This window comes from Chroicocephalus ridibundus, chromosome 1, assembly GCF_963924245.1.
Source record: "Chroicocephalus ridibundus chromosome 1, bChrRid1.1, whole genome shotgun sequence".
Taxonomy (NCBI): Eukaryota; Metazoa; Chordata; class Aves; order Charadriiformes; family Laridae; genus Chroicocephalus; species Chroicocephalus ridibundus.
Genome location: NC_086284.1, coordinates 75,968,201 through 75,988,508, shown reverse-complemented (window position 1 = coordinate 75,988,508; position 20,308 = coordinate 75,968,201). Strand labels below are relative to the sequence as shown.

At 38.4% G+C, this 20,308-nt stretch overlaps 1 protein-coding gene across 1 annotated transcript in view; it reads left to right on the top strand.

The window, feature by feature from the left end:
* OCA2 (OCA2 melanosomal transmembrane protein) overlaps positions 1-20,308 on the top strand; it is a 174,277-nt gene that overhangs the window by 52,744 nt on the left and 101,225 nt on the right. Inside the window, exons 10-15 of the mRNA XM_063349476.1 lie at positions 3,849-3,920; positions 4,788-4,853; positions 5,947-6,003; positions 6,991-7,115; positions 10,714-10,852; positions 19,747-19,879. Coding sequence (XP_063205546.1) covers positions 3,849-3,920; positions 4,788-4,853; positions 5,947-6,003; positions 6,991-7,115; positions 10,714-10,852; positions 19,747-19,879 — 592 coding nt within the window. The remainder of the gene's footprint in view (positions 1-3,848; positions 3,921-4,787; positions 4,854-5,946; positions 6,004-6,990; positions 7,116-10,713; positions 10,853-19,746; positions 19,880-20,308) is intronic.

Here is a 20,308-nt window from a genome sequence, read left to right as displayed (position 1 = left end):
TAGCTCCTGCTGTTGCAGCTTTGGGTGTTTTCATTACTTATATAAAATTCTGCAAATATCCCTTCCCTTTTTTGAAATCTTTTCAGCTGTCAGCCTAGAGATCTCCTGTATCAGTGGGCTCTATGACTGAGTCACGCATTGTAAAGAGTGAAATCTGGGCTGCATTGTTTCAGTAGCAGTTTGTATTGAGATAACTGTCCCTTTGTAAAAGGCAGGTACTATCCTTTGCTGTTTCATTAAATCAGAACTGCTAGGCATTCTTCAGACAGAAATAAAGATGGTGTTGGTGTTGATGGTGAAGATGCCCCTTCTGTGAAGAGATGAAAAGGTTTGTAGTTGGTTTGAGAGGTGGGGAGCTCTATCATGCAAACTAATAGACTAGAAGTTCTGTATCTTCCTCCTCTGTTCTGTCTTTTTTGTCTCAATGGCCGTTGCTTGTTTTTTTCAAGAAACCTTTCTGGGAAATGAGGCAAGGAACTTTTATAATAAGTGTGCTAGAGTGTGCTAAAACTGACTGAATCATTGGAATGCAGGGATCCAATTGTGGCATGAAAGAAATGAGTGAGGAGAAAATAAGAGGTCACTGGCATGTGGCTTTGACAGAGAGGATGGGAGCATGTGAGGAGGTGTTTTTGTGCAAGAGGGTGGAAATGGAAATAAATGTCTGAGTTGCTTCAGGAGGCCATAACCACTTATCTCTGACACCAGAAGCCTACTCGCAGTGGCTGGATTGACCAGCGCTTGGGGCCGTAGCCCTGGATTTACTACCTGAGTTTGGTCGCCCTTGCTACTGAAGTAACTTTTGGCCCATCATTTCCTTCTGCTTCTGTTCCTAGCTTGTAAAATGAAAACTCTACCCAGTCAGGCTGATGCAGCCAACCCAAATTTGTGGTCTTATAGGCAATTCCTATTTGAAAGAGAAACTTGTTATGAATTGGGGTTCTTTCATTGTAAATGTTTTTTCTTACAAGAGATGCACAAAGGTATGCATTTTCTCAACCATGAGAAGGATCAGATGAGTACAGATGATTTCTCACTTCATCTTTCAAAATGTCTTTAGAGTAAAAAGTCCACCAAATATCTCAGCTTTCCTGGGGTTTAATCTCTGTGTTATTTCTGACCTCTTTCAATTCTGTACCTGAGCTTTTTTTTATGGATACACTCTGAGATTGAGCCTGAAATGATTTTCATCCTCCTCACGCTCTTTGAAAGGGTTTGGATCAGGTCTGTACTATTTTCTGAAAGAATAATGATGGAATTTTAAGTATGTAATGCCCTCCAAATGTGCATTAGATGGAACTGTGGTTCAAAGAATGTCACAGTTTATGACCTGTATGCCCTAATTTCTCCATTTGTAAGCTTTTAAAATGCCTTTACAAATATATTATTTGTTTGGGGTCTGCTTTATGTGAAAAGAAAATTAAAAATAATCCATTCTTTCCCAAACCTCCCTAATCTAAATTTTTGAATATTTACATGTCTTGGAGTTTACATAACCATGTTTTCTAGGCTTTATGTTACTGTATAACTTCCACTTGATAGTTTGCTGGAATGAAGAGTTGTACTTTGACAATTTTTTTTGTAATAGAGCTTCACACCTGAATAGTCTTTGTTCATTCTTCAGGATGTGCTTTTGTATATCCTTCTCGAAAAATTCACTAGGATGAAGGAACTGACAGATGGCTCCATTTGTACAGATTTTTTTTTCCATCTTTCTGTAGAAATTAAGGGAAATTTCACCCACAGGTGACAGCAAACTCTTGGAAACTGAAAATGCAGTCAACCCAATGTATGCAATTAAGTATACTATAGTGACAGCAAAAATGCTTATGTGTAAATATTCAAAAGTAACAATACAAAAAATCTAAACCCAATCAAATTTCAGAAAACCTGTGATATCTCTGAGAACTGCAAAAGAGCTATCTAAATTGTGTGGGGATTAGATGAGGGGAAAGCCTCCAGTCTCAGGACAGCTGAGGATTCCCTGGTATCTTACCTTTGAACTTTGCCCTGGTAAGAAGCTGAACTTCTTCCCTAACTGACATCTCTGCTTTGTGTCTTTTATTGGAGAGAACTGTAAAGTCTAATTACTGCACCCTGTCGTCAGCCACAAGAACTGTGAAACGTTATCAAATGCCCCCCACCTTTGCAGAATCAGAAGAGCCATACGTGTGCATTCATATCGATGCTCTGAAACTGGAAATCAAAGATGAAACAGCAACTTGTCAGACACACTTCTATGGGAGCTGGTGGGAGCTGTAATCTGTGCTATGTACTTTTAGGTCGTTAGGACATAAAAGCCTTGGTCTGACCTGCTGCTTTATCACTATGAATAGATTATTCCCCAGTGCATTTTGAGGAAAAACGTAGGAGAATGAGACAGATTTTTCTTTTGACTACTAAAGTAGTCATTTATGTATTTATTTTTCTAGTAATTTGGTAAATTGCTTAGTTGTTTACCTTCACTGTTAAAAATTTATCTTCAAGGAAAGAAACCAAAGCCAAATCTTCCCTTTTTGCTTTTCCTTTACAAGCAGGCAGGAGGGCCTTGACATGTCCACATCCTATTGTTTCTTATCAGCAAAATATTTCTTATGAAATTAGCAGCAAATGAAATATTTCTAGATTGCCTTATTTCTATCTCAGAAATAATTCTGACTTGTGTCTGAATAATATTGAAACACATTAATAGTAAATGCTGTTAATTAGATTTCATCTTTTGTAGTGTCATTTTCATTAATTACATTCTTACTTTAACCGAGTTATTTTACACAATCTATATTCTTCCAGACATGGTGGATTAAATAACTACAAATGAGCACTTGGAGGAAAAAGCACATTTTCAGGGCATACTTTTTATACTTTCTCCTTGAGAATTTTAAGTGCAATGTATTCATTAGATACATAAAAGTGGACAAATGTCCGTATACTGTAGTAATTGTTGCTGTATGAAATAAATGTCTGTGTTGTTGTCAGAGGCTTGGGTCCTCGTTTCAGATGCATTCAGATGCATGCTAGAGAAACATCAGAGATGGGAGAGAAGCACTTTTCAAGGCTGGATTAGTCTATACGCTGGTGAAAGCAGCTTTTGAGGAACTGAGGAAACAGTGGCAAAATTATCCAGAGGATTCTAGCTGAAATATATGGCTTTCTTGAAGCCAAAACGGTTTTTAGAGAAAATGCTGGTGTAAAAAAAACACTTTATGAAGGAAGAAAACTGTGTGTGTGAGACAGAAAGCAGGTGCACAGGCTTGCCAGGTCTATCTGTGTCACAGACCACAAACTGGACCTGCAAACTCAAAGCCTAGTATGTCCTAGCGTGTGTGGGATTCACCTGCCCAGGTCTGAGCTATTTGCTTGGGAATTGCTTTGTAGACATTGGAGATGAACAAGCACCTAAAAAGAATGGGGTGGATCACCTCCTGGGCACACATCTTCCTCTCATGGGCTGTGAAGGGAAGCCAACAGGACTAGGCTTTTTGATCCTTAAGTTAGGGAAGATTAATTGCTTTCCTCCTGGGTCACCCACTGGCAGATATAAGAAACTGGTGCCCAAGACCCTTCTCTGCCCTGAGATCACAGTAGGGACTTCCTAGTAGGCTTTCCCACAGGCTTGGCATTTTTTTTTTTTTTTTTTTAATAAAATCCTATAGTGAGGCAAAGTAATCAGTCATTCTCTGGTCAGGTTTTTCTGAAGGGGGGTGGGGTGGAATAAGTTAAAAAAAACAACCCGAACAAACCAAGAAAAGAATCAACTACAGGTGTTTTTATCCCTTTTCCGCCTCCTTTTTAGTAGTAAGGAGTTTCTGGACTCTGGAGTCTCTGGTCATTCTTACCCTTTGTTGCAGATTGTTCACAGGACCCTTGCAGCGATGTTGGGCTCTTTGGCAGCTTTAGCCGCCTTAGCTACTGTTGGGGAGGTAAGTTACCAATTTGGTAAGTGCTCACTTTGTTTCTGGGTATGATATCATAAATTTCAGTGTGTGCCCTGTTGTCATTTGGCACAGGACACAGCAGTGTTTTGTAAGAGTGAGAGATGGTAGGGCAGAAACTGAGATGGGGAAGCATTTTGGGGAAAACAAGTCAGCCTAGGCTATAGAGAAGAAGAGCAGAAAAAAGGCACTTGACGCTATTTTATTCTGATCTGCAGGAAGCTGAGCACAGCCATTTTCAGCTTAATTCAGAGTTACTTTAACAGCATTATTTTCAGTAATGTTAGGTTACCAAGCAAACCTAAATGGTAATACATTACCTTGTACTACCCTAAATAGTTACACATCATGCTTACACCTTCCAATCCTTTTGTTTCCCCCCTGCTTACTCGTTAGTTGCTATTTAGTGAAACCTCTGATTGATTTTCTCTGTTTTTCTCTTAACTGGCCACCACATCATTGCTATGTTCTTTTAAATTCCCTCCAGTTTGTTCACAGGTGAAGCAGTATGCTTTTGTTCTCTTACCAAAAAGGAAACTGGGGTGTACCATATAACTCGTTTATCTTTTCTTTCTGTAATGCTACCTGAGGAGCGACTAGATAAACCAATAGCCTAATGTAGGCTTTTGGTAATGACCCACTTAGGATGCCTGCAGTACTTTGAATTAGTAATAATAATAATAGTAATAATGGTAATACTAAAGAGTCCTTTTTGTATACCTTGTAGGAACACTTATTAATTTCCATTGTAGCTTATTTAAATGGTTCGTAAATTAAGTGGAGTTTATATTTCACAGCTAATTGCAAGTTAGGTGTTTCATGGCATTCACTGGTAATTGTATTTTTTGATTGCAGAGGCCAAGTATGGTCAAAGTGGTGGAGTGGATTGATTATGAGACGCTGGCACTGCTGTTTGGAATGGTAACTAAAACCTATCTTTTGCTCTAAATGGGATGAAATAATCACATTCAGTATAGGGATGTTTCCTTTTGAAACATTTTGTTATTTGTGTTTTACTGAGACAAGTTATGATGAAAATTTGGGCCTCAAGGGATTTATCAAAAAGAAGGATGATCAGACCTCTGAAAGAGCCTTTTGAAAATGTTCATCCTTTTCTATTTTTTTTTTTCAAATCTCTAAAATTGTGTTGATAACATACTAAAAACATCCTTGAGGTCTATAAATGGAAAGACCTGTTTAAGTGCCACGTATTATCACTCTCATTTATCTTGATAATTTTATTTCCTCAAACCTTTCTCAAACACACTCTGCTGGAAAAGTGATTTTCTTTGTCTTAGCCAGTGCTATGTTTGGAGACAAAAAACTAAAGCAAACCAGAAATGGAGGAGAAATATCTGATTAGGTCATAATAATATATTATTTTAATCACTTTGCCCAGAGCTATTTATGGTAAAAAGAGTTGTCCAAGTGTTATTAAACTGTAACAAAAAATATACAATATATAGAGAAAAAATTACAATTATCTGTTGCCATTCTGAGCATTTCTTATTTCCTGATACTGCTGCCTGCTCCCCGCCTTCCCCATAGAAAAAGAAAGCAAAAAAAAAAATCTGTTGGGAGCAAAGATGGAAGGACAGGAAACCTCCCAGAAATGTGTGAAAATGCAAGCAATTCTGGGAGCTGTTGTCTTCTGCAGTCTGTAAAGCATTACTGCAGAAAGCAAACCCACGTATTGGCTTTTCTTGATTAATGACATAAGGGAGATAGATAGATACATTGAGTACTTAATGTATGATGCCCACTTAGTCACTACAAATAAAATTCAACCAGACTAGTATGACATTTACAGGCTGTTTCTGTTGAGAACTAAGTTTCACCACGATGCATTAACAAGAGATATTTAGCAGCTGTAGTTGGTATCCTAAAATGAAGGTGATCAGATTCTCAGAGCTGTGTCAGATAAGGACTTTTGTCAGTATCACAAACTACATGGCTTTGTTTTTGTGTAATAATTCAGTTGCAAGCTGTTCTGTTTTTCTTCATCTTTTGGTAGATGGTTTTGGTGGCCATATTTTCAGAGACTGGATTCTTTGACTATTGTGCAGTAAAGGTAGGCTTGTTTTGGTACTCCTAATTATTATGGGATTAATCAAGTTAGCACTGTCTTTGAAGAACATTTCTTAGGGCAGTGCATATTTATGACATTAGAAATGACAGTGATCAACTTGTAATTTTGAAAAATCTCTTAGGGATGAAAGGAAGCCCTTAAGGCAATTCTGTTTCTACAGGAGAAAGGAAAAAGACCCAGGTAGGGTACACAAGCATATGGGCAGCATAAAGCTGAGTTATTCCACTGACCTCCCCCAGGACTGCAGTTCTGCTGTAATTGAAATCTGTATTTATGCCTGTCAGTGGGAGAGGGGAAGTATGGGAACTATCATTAGCTTTACGATCACACATGAAAAATGGCCACAGACCTTTGCACAGTAGAAGAGCCAAAGATTACGTGAAAAGGGTAATTCTGATGGATTGGTTGTAAAGCAAGTACTACCCATGGTGAGGGGCTCCTTCACCTGCTGCAAAGCTTAATTTTCTTGAGAAAAAACAAGTCACAAGGAGGACTCCTTCGAGCACAGAACCCCTAAACAAAACATGGGTGGACACAACCCCTGCCTACACTGATGCCCAGACTATGTAGCCCCGTCAGTGCTGCTCAGAGGATGGGGAAGGTGTCCTAGAGTGTGGTGAGGATGGGAACTCTGAACTGTGTTACTTACCCGGGCATGTGGGCAGAAGGTGGAGGCTCAGCCCTGCTCCTGCCCCAGACCCCCGTTGTCCCTGGCACAGGAGCACGGTGTCTCTTCAGGCTTGTTTCTTCCTCTGCATGATGGAAATGTTTGCCCACTTCCACAAAGTGTTTTCTTTCTAAATAAATTAGTATTGGAGAGGATGCTATTGGAGGTGCATGAAGTAGCAAATGCTCTGAACTCACTGTTGCCTCATCTTTAGTGAAGTTGTTTTATCTGTCATTTTTTGAAAACCAAACTGGAGTGATCTGGTCCCTTAATTTTGTTTCTATTTTTTTTGGTTTTATTAGGCTTATCGATTCTCTAGAGGCAAGGTGTGGGCCATGATTACGTTTCTGTGCCTCATTGCTGCAATTCTTTCTGCATTTTTGGATAACGTTACCACTATGCTGCTCTTTACTCCAGTAACCATAAGGTACTTTATTGTTATGTTTTTGGACTTGGTCTTTTATAGCCAGCAATCAGCAGTAGACATGTGTGCAAAATGCTTGTTTGGACTTTTTTTGATCGTCTACACGGAAATCAAAACTTCAAATACTGCTATTGTAGTAGAGTAAAGAGCTAACGTTTTCAAAAGGATTGGTTGCCTTTTCCCTTTGTGTTAATAGTGAGCACGTATCTGAAGCCTGTTATACTGCCTTGGCAGCCAGCTGTTCTGGTTTGTCTGCGTATCTGAACTGCAATAGCATATTGCACCAAATACTCCCTAGTAGGTGAATTTTTTTTCCTGTAAGCAGAGAGAATTTTTTAACTAAAGCTGCCTTGTCCTTTACTCCCTAATATCTATATACAATTTTAGATAGTAATTTATGTTTCAGGGAAGTTGTTATCCCTTCTAATACTGGTGACAAAGAAATTAAAAAAGATTTCCAGGTTCCAAGTGAAAGCTTTGTTTTGGAATATGAGACTGAATTTTCTTCCTGTTGGTGATCATGACATTTGTACAGACACTGCTTCATTCCGCAATCTGAGATTAGATATTTGGAACTTTTAATAGAGAACAGTGAATTTAATTACTTCAGATTTCTGTAAATTAACAACTTGTGATTTGCAACTACATTTAATCAGTGTGTGATAATAAATCACAGTTTAACCTGTGCCTGTCTGGGGAAATCTGGTTAATCCAGTACAGTTTCAGAAAGATCTAGTTTGTTTTTAAAATGAGTCTGAGTGATGTGATGTTTGCAGTCATTAGCACATTAAAGTACACAAAATTCTATCAAGGTATGCTCCCACTTTAAAATGTAGCGTAAAGCAGTAAAAACCAATTTTGCAAGTGGAATTTATTCTAGATTGGGAAACAACTGGTGAGTGAAAGCTCCATTTGTCTTCTGTCCGATTATATTTTGAAGAGATGACTTTGCCTTACTCCAATCAATAATTTCACCTCTAGCAATAAGCAACACTGGAACTATTAAAGACCAGTTTTCTGTAGCTGTGTTGCAGAATATTTTGAATTAAGTATAGTTGTGAATAGATTGAAATACAGACGTCAATGCATCATGAACTACTGTACCCAGGCAGTGCTATTGTAGCATTTATTCTGTTTACAAAGAATCGTAACGCAGGTTGGAAGGGACCTCAAAAGACCATCTGGTCCAACCTTTCATGGGAAAGGGAGCCTAGATGAGATTATCTAGAGCCCTGTTCAGTTGCATCTTGAAAACCTCCAGTGACTGGGACTCTACCACATCCCCGGGGAGGTTGTTCCAGTGGTTAATTGTTCTCACCATAGAAATTTTTTTTCTTATGTTGAGGTGAAATCTCTCTCAGTGTAACCTGGGTTTGTTGCCCCTTGTCTTCTCCATGTGGCTCCTTGCGAAGAGAGAGCCTCTGCCTTTGCAGCCACCTGGAGTTTCATAGTAAATACTAAATACTTAGTATACTAAGTATTTTAGTTTTATACTAAATGAGTTTATAACACTGAGGAAGGGGAAACTCAGTATGTGGGAAACATTTGTATTTGAATCACTATCAAAGCTAAAATAAAATTTTATCTCGCCTAGTAAAACCAAATAATTGCCTATTTGTGAAAGCTTCATGCTGGGGGTCATTTTCTGTTTCTATCTTACTGCCATTGTCTTCAGCCCTTGTCTACAGCTTCACTGTGTTGCACTGCACTGCCATTGCCATGGAGATAAAGCTTGCAGAAAATCCTGCTGACTACGAATATAAGGATTTATATTTCCATTAATAAGACGTAAAACATGATACGTGTTTCTCTCTGCATTTTGTAGTAAGCTGATAAGAAAAAATTAATAACTACCCCTTTTTAGCTATAGTTTTTTTTCAAGATAGTTTGTTATTGGGAACTGGAAAAGGCTAACTGTTGTTCACATGGGAAACTATATACCTAGGGTAAGTAAACTGAAGAAGTTGGATCCTGCCATGTAGGTAACACATTCTGATGGTTTTATACTTTGGGCTTGGCCTTTCTTGGCGTACGTCAGAGGTTCTTTCTTCAAGCTGTCACTAGGCCCGTCAACAAGAAAGAATCACTAAAGAAAAGTTAAGGTTATATTTTGAAACATTTGGAAATCAAGGAGTGATGAAGTTAAAATTACAAGTACAATTGCAGTCTTGTACCACAACTGGTGCAATTGGGCCAGTTCTACTACAAAGTACCCCTAAACTGCATAATTTTATGCTGTTGGGGAAATAGTGTATTTTTGCAGTTATTTTGTTCTGGATTTTTTATGTACTGACATATGTGTCATCTGACTCTTTTTTCCTGAGTTTTATATTGACAGTCTTGGTGACAGCCTAAGTATATCAAGTTAAGCTTTTGTGCAATACACTCTTTTACCTTTGAAATATAGGTTTTAATACTAGAGACTTAGACTGAACAGTAAAGCTCAACTCTTCCTTCGGGGAAACGTGTGACGGCACTACAGCAAAGCAACCCTGAGAAAGCGTTCTTGCTGCCCACTCAGCCCCCTCATCCTGTGTTAGGTAGAGGGGGCAATAATTTAAGTATAGACTCTGTCTTTACACACCATAGCAATGTTTTTATAAGCCATGAACAGAAAAGCAGTCGTTCCTTATTGCAAAGAGCTTAGGTGTGACCCTAACTTTCAGCCCTTAATACCATGGCACAAGTTGAAAGTCAAACGTGTGCTTCAGAAATGAGCGGATTGTGCGGATCTGTGCGGAAATGTAATTTGTGCAAGTTGAAGTAATCTGCGTGAAGATTACTGTGTGTAAGTGGGCTCTGAGTTGAAATGGATCATGAGGTTACTGAGTCAATCCCAGTATTTGCCAGAGCACTTTAAGATGCTTCTTATTAAAGAAGCATTTTAGTTTTTCTTATTAAAGAAACATCTTACTAAAGAAGCATTACATATTTTTGAACTGCTAAAAACATTTTGAGACTTGTTTAATCATGTGTATTTTCTGCTCTTGTTACATTACAAATAGAAATACGGTCAAGCTTTAGAGAAGGGGAAAAATAGTGACAGAATAAACCAGGTAAATGTAGGCTGAAAGCTGAGGCCTCTAATAGACGATTCATGGCTAATAGGTTGCCTGCACAATCCTCTACCACCGCTCCCCACGCGAAAATTAACAACTGATGCTGAGTGCAGACCCTGCGGTTTCCCAGAATAGTTTTCCATAGGTCACTGTAGCCTGGGAACCGTGGTTTAAAAAGTTGTAAGGTGCTGAAAATTTGAAATGCTCTTTTCTGCGTAGGCCAACTTTTGTAACACTCGATTCATTTTAATGAAATGCTTTTTAAAAAGCATCACTTCTGTTACCATTAACTATTGCATTATAGGTGTAAAAAAAAAATAAAAATCTGTCTTTTTTGCATTTATATTGTTATAATTACTGTAGCACATAAAATGTAGCACAATTTAAACTTTATCACACACACATATACACATAAATATTATGTCTAAAATCTTGCAATTTTTCAGTAAAGTGACTGCATTTTGTAAATTTTGTAAATTTTAAGATTTAAGGTAATTTAGCCATAGGGCACGAAGTTAATTTTCATTCTCTTTATACCACAGGCTCTGTGAAGTACTTAATCTTGATCCTAGGCATGTCCTGATTGCAGAAGTAATCTTCACAAACATTGGGGGGGCTGCCACAGCTGTCGGGGATCCTCCAAATGTGATTATTGTTTCAAAGCAGGAGCTGAGAAAGGAGGTATGTGCTGCAAGCTGTTTGGCTACTAAAATTAAGTACTGATGTTGACCTAATGCAGTGTTGAACCTTCGCTTCCCCCAGACAGACATATAAACAGGACATAATCCACTTTTTCTGCCACGCTATTTCTTTCTTAGGAGGATGATCAGACAGAACAGAGGGATCTCTTGGGGACAAAATTATGAAGAACAGACTTTTTGATGCAGACTGAGAATACCGGTTTGGGGGTTTGGGGTTTTTTTTGGTAGTAGTGGGGAGGATGTCCTTGTCAATGGCAGAGTGAAGAAGGAAGCAAAACAACGGAGGGCTGTAAAGAGAGGGCAGCAAGTTGGAAAAAAAAAGAAAAATGTGAAAATGAAGGTGGAAATCTAAACTTTTTTTTCAGATCAGGCTTTCTCTCAAAAGTGAAATATATTGGGACAATTTGATTCCTTTTCAGAAATTTCAAACCAGAAATAATTGTCCATAGGAAAAAAACCCGCAACGTGAGAGGCTGCGTTGTCCCTGTAGACCCATGCCATACACGATGCTGCTGCAGGCAGAGACTTTGTCCTTCGGCCACAGCCCAAGGGGGTGTGTGGGGGGTGGGAGGAGAGCAGGGGCTCATCCCCTGCAGCATGGGCGCAGCTGGCTTCCATCTTCTGCCGACACTGTGGTATCTCTGAGCTGCAACAACAGATTTTAACTTCCAACACTTGGCTCTTCTTTTTATGGATCAAATAATTTAATTTTTCTGGGTGACTGGTGCCAAAGGGAAGGCTATGGTGGCCGGTGCTGGGTGGGACTGCAGGACTCCAGACACCTGCCAGCAGCTCCTCCCACCCCCACGGTCCTCTCTGCCCTGTGGATGGGCAGAGCCACTTCTGGAGTGTGTTCACATTTGTGGTCTTCACTTTCTGGATGGAGCTGGCATTGGTGTGAATTTCTCATGCTTTCAGCTATCCCTGCCACCCCTGAACAGGAGGGCATCTGTTCTGCCTCTGGCACTGTGGTCCCTAGTATCCCTTGGTGTGTCACCCGTCTCTGGTGTGCTGAGGGCAGCAGGGAGGACACCTGCTCAGGATGCGAGGGTCAGCCCCTCCTGGGATGAGGCAGCTCTGCTCTCCTTCTGCTCCTGCATCACCAAGCGGCACAATTTAAGGGGCAGTAATGTAGCGGGCAAGCCTGCAGGGACACCAGGCATGTGTTTTCTGTTTTGGCCAGGTGTCACAAATCCCCAAAATAAATAAATTTAAAGGAATTTGCTGTAGTGTATGGGCTAGTGTGAAAACACCTGTGCAAGTCGGATGACGGAATGGTAATATAAAATTTTGGATTTTTTTTTTGGAGTCAATTATCTTTATACTGCTGTACCAAACCAGGATGTCTTCTGATTAACTGAATACACTCAAATTAATTAAGTACTGTCCAGGTTGGAAAACATCTTTGAAAGTTCATCTTTGAATGTTTACCTTCAAAATATTTGAAATGTGCTGCAATTTGTTTGTCTGGGTGATGACTTTGGAGACTCTGTAACATTCATGGCCGAACATTTTTAAGTGTGAAATCTGTGTAACTATTTAAACCTTCTTTTCCAAAAGAGAATAATTAACACCTGCCATGCAGGTCACTTTCCTAAATAGTCCGAAACTCATCATCTCTATAGAAACGTTATAAGTGGCTATAAACGCGAGAAGCAATTAAGCAATCACACTGAAAGGAAACAATTTTACATTTCTCTTGAATGAGATATTATAATTTTTGCAGGACTCGGGTGTACAAATACCCTTGCAAATGTGACATTATAGCAAATTCTGTATTTGAAACAAGCACAAAAACTTTCCAAATGTTTTGACTCCAGATTGTTTTCAGAACTGTTGTTGCATCGCAGAAATAAGGACATAATAAAATAGATCAGATTCAACACAGGACCATGGGACTTTTTCTTTTTCTTTCCTATATTCTCATTTGTTTTTTTTTTTTTATATATATATATGTGTGTGCATATATATATACACATGTATCAATAAAAGAGGGTCAGAGACCCGTCCTTGGCTCTCAGGCTGAGTGGCACAGACTGGCTTATGTCCTCACTGCTTAGGGCTCCTTCCCTGCAAAGGAGATTTGCCTTGGAGACCACTGGGAGGAGTAACTGAATAAAGCCAAGAGCGAGGGCAGGGAGGGAGCTGGACCATCTGGCCTCTTACAGTCTGCACTGTTGAACTAATAGCTCGATCCCTAATTTTGCCCACCTGCTCTAGCAGGCTCTCTTTTTTCCAGAAGAAGAAACGTAGACGTTGTTTTCTTGTTTCTGAAACTACTTCTAGCAAAGGCTGCTGTGAGGAAGGGTTATATGATCAACCCCAAATCTGCCTCTGAAATGCGTGGGATGTCTACTATATTTGGACCAAGTAAAATTTATTCTTTTGTTTTTTAGAAGTGTTTGAGGTAAAAGTTCTTGAATGCAATAATGGCATTTTGGTAACAGGACTTCATGCAGTAATTTTTATAGTGTCTGTTATGATGTTTTCTACAGAAATTATCTGTTTTTTTACCTCTTTTTAGCATTATGGTCATATATTTGTCATTCTAGGATTCTTTTCTCCTTGATATTGTCATTGAAATTCCCCTTTTCATCCTCTTGCACTTCTTTTTCAGTGTAACTGCTGTAGGAGGCTGGATAGTATATTGCACTATGTAGATGTTTTTTTCTATTTTATTACGGGCCATTGGGAAGAGACTTTTACCAGTCTTCCTGAACTTTTACTGCAGTACAGCAATCTCTAAAAGCAGCCCTAGTAAGGTATTGTGCAAGTTTACGCTTCCTTAGAAAACCTTGGATTTTAAATCAATACAAAATGAAGTGCAGCCTTGTTACTTTGAGTGCTGTTATTGGGTTACAGCACTAGAAATGTTTACTGTAGTGCTGGAGAGCTTTTTCTCCCTAGGTTCTGGGGAAAACTCATGTCATATTAAGAATTTTTTATTTAAAGTGTGTTTGAATAAATAAGGTTTTTGTTACAGTTTACTCATTAAAATGTAGGGATAAGTCTGTTTATTTGTCTTGAGATGCAAATGGATGCCAAAAGGATTTTTTTCTTTGTAGCAGTAGTTAATTTATAATACTGACATTTTCCCCTACCACCATGCCTGGAATTAGTGGAACATTTACATAATAGGGGAAGAAGATTTGTTGTACTCTTGCTTGTTCTTGCTTGGAGTTGGAAGAAGTCTCACACAACAGCATTTAAGTTGTAATATTAGGAAAGGAAAATAAGAGTTTTCATTGAGAGCAAATCGAAAACTCATTCAGTGAATACAAAATACAAAACTTTTTCTAATCTTTTTTTACCTTCAGAGCACTGCTACTGAGTGGCCATTGTTAGCAAAATTATATTTTTATATTGAAGAGATAAGTGCTTCAGACTTTGGGAACTCTGTTTTTATATGCACAATAGGGCATGAACTGCTTTGAAATGCTCATTGCTCTCAGAAGGTTTGAACATTAAGTTCTCTGTATTTGGGAACATCGCAAGTATCTACAGTCACACCTTTGAAATCAGAAGCTTAGGCTGTGATTACAAGATCTTTAGCAAATGGATGGTGAATTGGTCTCCAGAACAAAATGGTGGTGTGAACATAGTGTGTTCTGGTGTATCTAGCTTTAATCTGTTTAAAAGAGGTAATGATAAGAGCAAAGGCATTTTTAGCATGTGCTAGCCACTGGATTATATCCTCTTATTTACTGTCTCTGTTAGTATGTGATAAAGCTTGTACTGTTAATCTGATGTTTGCTGAGGATTTTGGGTTTTCAGCATCCCACTCACGAGTTATTCCTGCCATTTAAAAGGAATTCCCTGGAAAATGGACAGCCATCAGGTTATCCTGTTCTGCCTTTTGGAGACTTGCAGCCTTCATGCTGAAATTTAGCATCATGCAATATTAGGTGGTTATATTTCATGAAAAATTGTGGTCCCCAAAATTTACCAATAGAAGTAGATATTTCTGAAAAATGAAAGAGAGAAAGTCCTATATATGAATCTATAAAGGTATTTCAAGCACTGGCAGATTGTGAAATGGATTCCCATAGTTTACTAGGCTATTTTTGTTGAGTTTGCTGTTTACAAGGCTGTTAAAATTTTTAATCGATTTGTAAAACTCCTGCCCTTTCTGTCAATGTTTAATTGATTCCTTTTCTCAAGCAAAAAGCAAAATCCTAGGTAAGGTATATGAAATAAAATTTATGGGTTTATGGCTGATTTCAGATTTTTTTCCCCATCTCTGCATGTAGTAATCATTAAAGGGTATAGTGAAAGGCAAAATAGTAGATTTATCAATGTCTCAGATATGGATTATTTTAACGTACCTGTGTTAGACCCTCAGTGATTTCTGGCTCAGCGATGTCATGAGCAGTTCCTCCTGAGACAATGTAGATCTCAGTCACTCAGCCAGAAGGGATGTTTAAACCAGTGTAGAAATAATGAATTACTCTTGCTCTTCCTCATTTTATTAATCTTAAAATATTACAGGAAGGGCATTCTGTCTAGAAGCACAGTATTTGCTGCTCCCTGAATTGCTGCACCTAGCTATAATTTTTGCTTTCTCTTTGATCTAAAATGGCAGATTTCCTTTGGAAAGGTCTGAATTACTAGAAGGTAATGTCACACCTCCAAAAGCAGTAAAAAAAAAAAAAAATCAGGAGGACAGAAAATTAGTATTTTAGGAAAACAGTACGATACTTCCTCCTACTATGAAATTTATATATTTGACTTTGCATATAAAACTATAAACTGAGGAACGATACCCACTCGGTTTCAGCTCTGAATCTGTAGGCAGTGGAACCTTTAGACTGTTGTCACGCTAAAACAAAATTTTAAGATTTTCTGTCGACTGGGGAATGGGAGAAATTTAACACAATCAGCATAGCCTCAAGTAAGGGGCATTTGAAGCATGTATTGTATTTATTTGATGGATTGAAATCTCCTGGAAGAAAAGTATTTCTTGCCTATTGTGCGTGTCAATTCTATTTCAGTCTATTGTGCAGGAAAAAGAAAATCTTTATGAAAATGACGTTTTGTTGTATGCAGCAGACATGTGGAGCCCTTCAATGTGTTTTTACAATGCTGAAGCCAGTGCAGAGGACTCAGGAGGTATAAAATATGTTATCCACAGCCACAAAGGGCATGAATGTAGGCTCTGTGGAGATGCTGCGTGCCCTTTCTAGGTTGTGGGAAAGGGAGAAGGAGCAACTGGTGCCACCATCTTGGCATCCTCTGCTGCATCGTTTGTATCTGTGGTACAATGTAAACTCTTTAGTCTCTTTAAGATCTTCAGTCTCTTATAGTTCTCCAGTTTGCCAGTTGACTACTAGCTACCTGACAACGTCTGGTGTGAAATCTGCCTTGTCCTTCCCTGAAAGCATACCCTGTGTGCTGCAGAGAGGCTGCTGCTAAACACCCAGCCCAAAGCATCAGGGTGCGCAATGGTCTGTTTTTCACTGTGAGCCCTTCAGATATCAGCCATGAAAAGGAGAGCACGTGGTAGTCCTCAGCCTCCTCATGGCTACAGGGTGCAAGTTGTCTAAGGCTAGCGACCGCCAGGTTTCATTTTTACACGCTGGCTCTTGTGGATCATTGCACAGAGGAAACAGGGAGGAAAGCCAGGAGCAAAGGATGGAAAGAGAATTGAATCCAGCCTTGCACTATCACAGGCAATACTGTCATGCGAGCTCTTACCCGAAATAAGCATGCTCCATGTTAGAAAACGATTTGTTTCAGCTGAGTTGGCAAGCTGTTCTGCAGTTGCAGCAAAGCAGCATGTTTTCTTTTTCCCCCGGGATCTCAGAGATAAGAAAGATCAGTAGGGTGATACTATGAAGTTTAACAAAATCCTGAATCTCAGCTCAGCTACTCTCTTTGAAAAGTTTGGGTAAGCTCCTGGATAGGATTACCAAAAAATCTAGTAAATAATTTTTTTTTTCTCTTGTGATGGTATCTCCAAACCACTTTTAAGTCTTATCTATGTCAGCTCTTGTGTCACGACGCTGTGTTAATCCTGATTTTCTTTTAGAGTATTGCGATCTCCATCTCATTTAAATTCCTTTCAGCTATCAGTCAGACCTGAGACATCCTTCTTAAGCTCAGCATTTTAGTTTGCCTTCTAGGTTGATGTGATTTTTCTTTTCATAGAGAAATTAGTTTTGTGGGTTTCAAGCAGCACATTTCTTGTGCTGTATTTTTTTTATTTGAGAAACTGCTGCATTGTGGCATTTCCGTGACAAAGCACAGTTGTTTTGCTCTGAAATTGGTGTGATAATCAAAACGTAGGAGCAAGTGGCTTTGTAAATCTTTGCTCTTGCTTGCAATAAACCACTTCCTTAAATTCAAGTTCCATTAACGTATGATTGAGACATCACATATTTGAACTTGTGAGTTTCCAAGAATTCTTCGGGTTTCTATTTTTATTTCCTACATTAGCAATTAGCTTTATGCCTGAGTATCTCTGCAGAGAATTTCTGCTGGCATACTCTGCCTGGTAGCTGGTATCCTTCATGATGTGGGTACATTGCTGCCAGCCTAAGAAAAGCTTTATGTCCACTGCTCTTTTTAAGACGAGGTTGAATGCAAAAGTAATTTTCCTTGTTCTGCTAATTCTGAGTTGAGTATATTCTGATCACCTCTAATTACTTTATTGCTAGTCAACTAGCTGTTTCCCAGTCAATTAATTTTTCAGAGGATAAATTTTTTTTTCCGGTTAGGTTTAGGCACTGGTGTAGCTTCAGAGTTTATACAGCTCAATTTCTTTCAGCTTCCTACCTGTCGCTGGGTCATTTTAGAGACCATACAAAACGGAATACTTATTTTCCGTACTTCTTGAACTGTTTAATGTCACCTTGTCAATACTTGAGTAATTTCCAAACTTTGCTTTTAAGGATTCTGATTTTTCTGGCCAAAATTTTCTGATTTTTCTCTTTGGCTATAATCTTAGAGGCAACCCATATATAAATTAGTTTTATTGTCAATTTTAAATGGTTATCATTAAGGAAATATACATGGGGAATATGGAGTTGATATACTTTGGGGGCAGGTCTTACAAACATTGAGCCTTTGCGTAAGGCAATTTTTTCCCCCTCTATTTGTAAATTTTCTAGAGTTATGAATGTTGATTTCATCATTCATAGAAATGTCTCCTGTGGCTCTGAATCTTGACTTGATGCACAGAGGCCAATCTTCCTGAGTATTTATAAAAATTGACTTGTAAAGTCTGTCTTGCAGAGATGTCAGACATTTGACTGGCTGACCTATTATGCAGGTAAACTGAATGAAGGTATATTATTTTCCTTTGTGGCATCATGTTTTTCTGTCTGGTTCTTAAAATAATCCTTCTACTTTCATAAAAGAAATGGCAGTAGCTGTGTTATAATGAAAGGACAGCAAAAGAACAGGTAGACAGTTTCACCTTTTAGTGGCTGGAGAGTAGAAGCGGTAAGGAATCTAATACTAAATAGCAACTAAGGATGACTTTCTTTAGCTTATGAAGCTGAAACCTGTATCTTTCATAGGATCAAATTCTAATCCTAGGTCGGTGTATTTATGTCTGAGACTTATTTAACTATCTGCAAACTGTGGATTTTTTGCAAAAGAGCGCTAATCTTTATCTGGCTACAAAAGCTCTTTACGACTTTAATCAGTTTCTTGTGTCTTGCATTTTTTATTATGCCCTCTGGTGCAACAGAGAAACCTTTTTTTCCTTTTTTGAACCAGAGACTGGGACATTTCCACATAAATTCTTTTAGTAGGAGGCAATATAACTGTTTTTAATTTCTCTTGGCATTACAGAAGGGTCTATAGGTATTTGGTAAAAGGCAAGTCATTCTCATCCTTGTAGAGACACAGAGGTGTGGCACAGGGAGATCCAGTGACTTTCTAGAGTCTCTGGGAAATCAGTGGATGCTCTGAAAATTCAGTTTGGACAACCTGAGCTATTCAGGGCTTGGACCATGCTTTCTTCCAAGTGCCACAGAGCTGCTCTGCTGGTATCACCAGTTCAGACAACCTCTGCTCTGTGAATATAAGACAGTTCCTTGCTACCAGAGTACTTGGATGTGATCCCCCTGGGAGCTTCATGGACAACTTTTGGACAGGCTAGTCATGACTACTTCAGAAAATCCCAGCCCAAAGACTAGCCCTGATCCACCACAGTGTGTGCAATATGGAATCATGGAATGATTCATTTGAAGGGGGTCCTGGAGATCATCTAGTCCAACGTCCTACTCAGAGCATGGCTAAGTTCAAAGTTTTAGGGCGGGTTGACACTATTCATTCTTATTGCTTAAAGCAGTAGCTTTTTAATGTATTCTGCCTAACCTTTTTGAGAACCCATTCATTAAAGGGTCTCATTGTGCAAAATGTAAAGAAATCTGTCCATTTATTAAGCGGGCAGAAAACCAAACAGAATATTGACATATATTACTTTTATTGTAGAAGAATATTAGTGAGTGGATTAAATCCTGGTTCAGATAGAATTACTGTAAAAATCCATGTCGTCATCAGTTTAAAATAAAAGCTGGTCATTAAAATTAACTATTTCTGTGAATTTACAGTGATTTAAGTGATGAAAGTGAAATTTAATGATTCAATTTATGTTTGGTCTTTTTTTTTTTCTGTCTACGTCAGGAACACTAAATATATTTCAGAAAAACTCGTAATGCTATTTTTTAGTTCTCTGAATTAAATCGTGATGTGTCTCATCTCCTTGAAACAGATGAAATACAACATATACTGTACTTGGAACTTACTTTATTGCTTTATATTTATTATTGATTGCTAAAATACATATATAGTTGAATACTTTTCCCTGTATGTCATATAGGAAAATAACTGAATTTTAATTTAGGTTTTAATTTTTATTTCCAGGGATTGGATTTTGCAGCCTTCACAGGGCATATGTTTGTTGGCATTTGCCTTGTTGTTCTGGTCTCCTTTCCTTTTCTCAGACTTCTTTACTGGAACAAAAAACTTTACAATAAAGAGCCGAGTGAAATTGTTGGTAAGTGTGAGCATGAAAACATTTTTATTGTCATTACATTGAATAGAAATGTAAACTAAACTAGAACTAAATAGAAACTGAATAGTGCCTACTACAATGTTGTCCTCAGATGGAAGTGCCCACTCTCTTTTAGTCTCTGAACATTATTTTTTTAACTAATAATTTAAATTTTATTTTTGGTCATGATATTTTCTGACTTTTAGGAATAGAAGTCTTTCTGGTGCTAGGGTTGAGGTGTTGACATGAATCATTAAATATCTTTCAAAATTTATAGGGATATTTTGCATCATTTATAGCCATAGGCTTGAATACCAGGCTGTTCTGTATCGCAACAGATAACATCTGCTCAAGGTGCTGAGTTCACAACCTAGCTTTAGAAATATCCCGGGTTTCCCTTACGACAGGCATGTTGCACTGGTGCATTCCCTC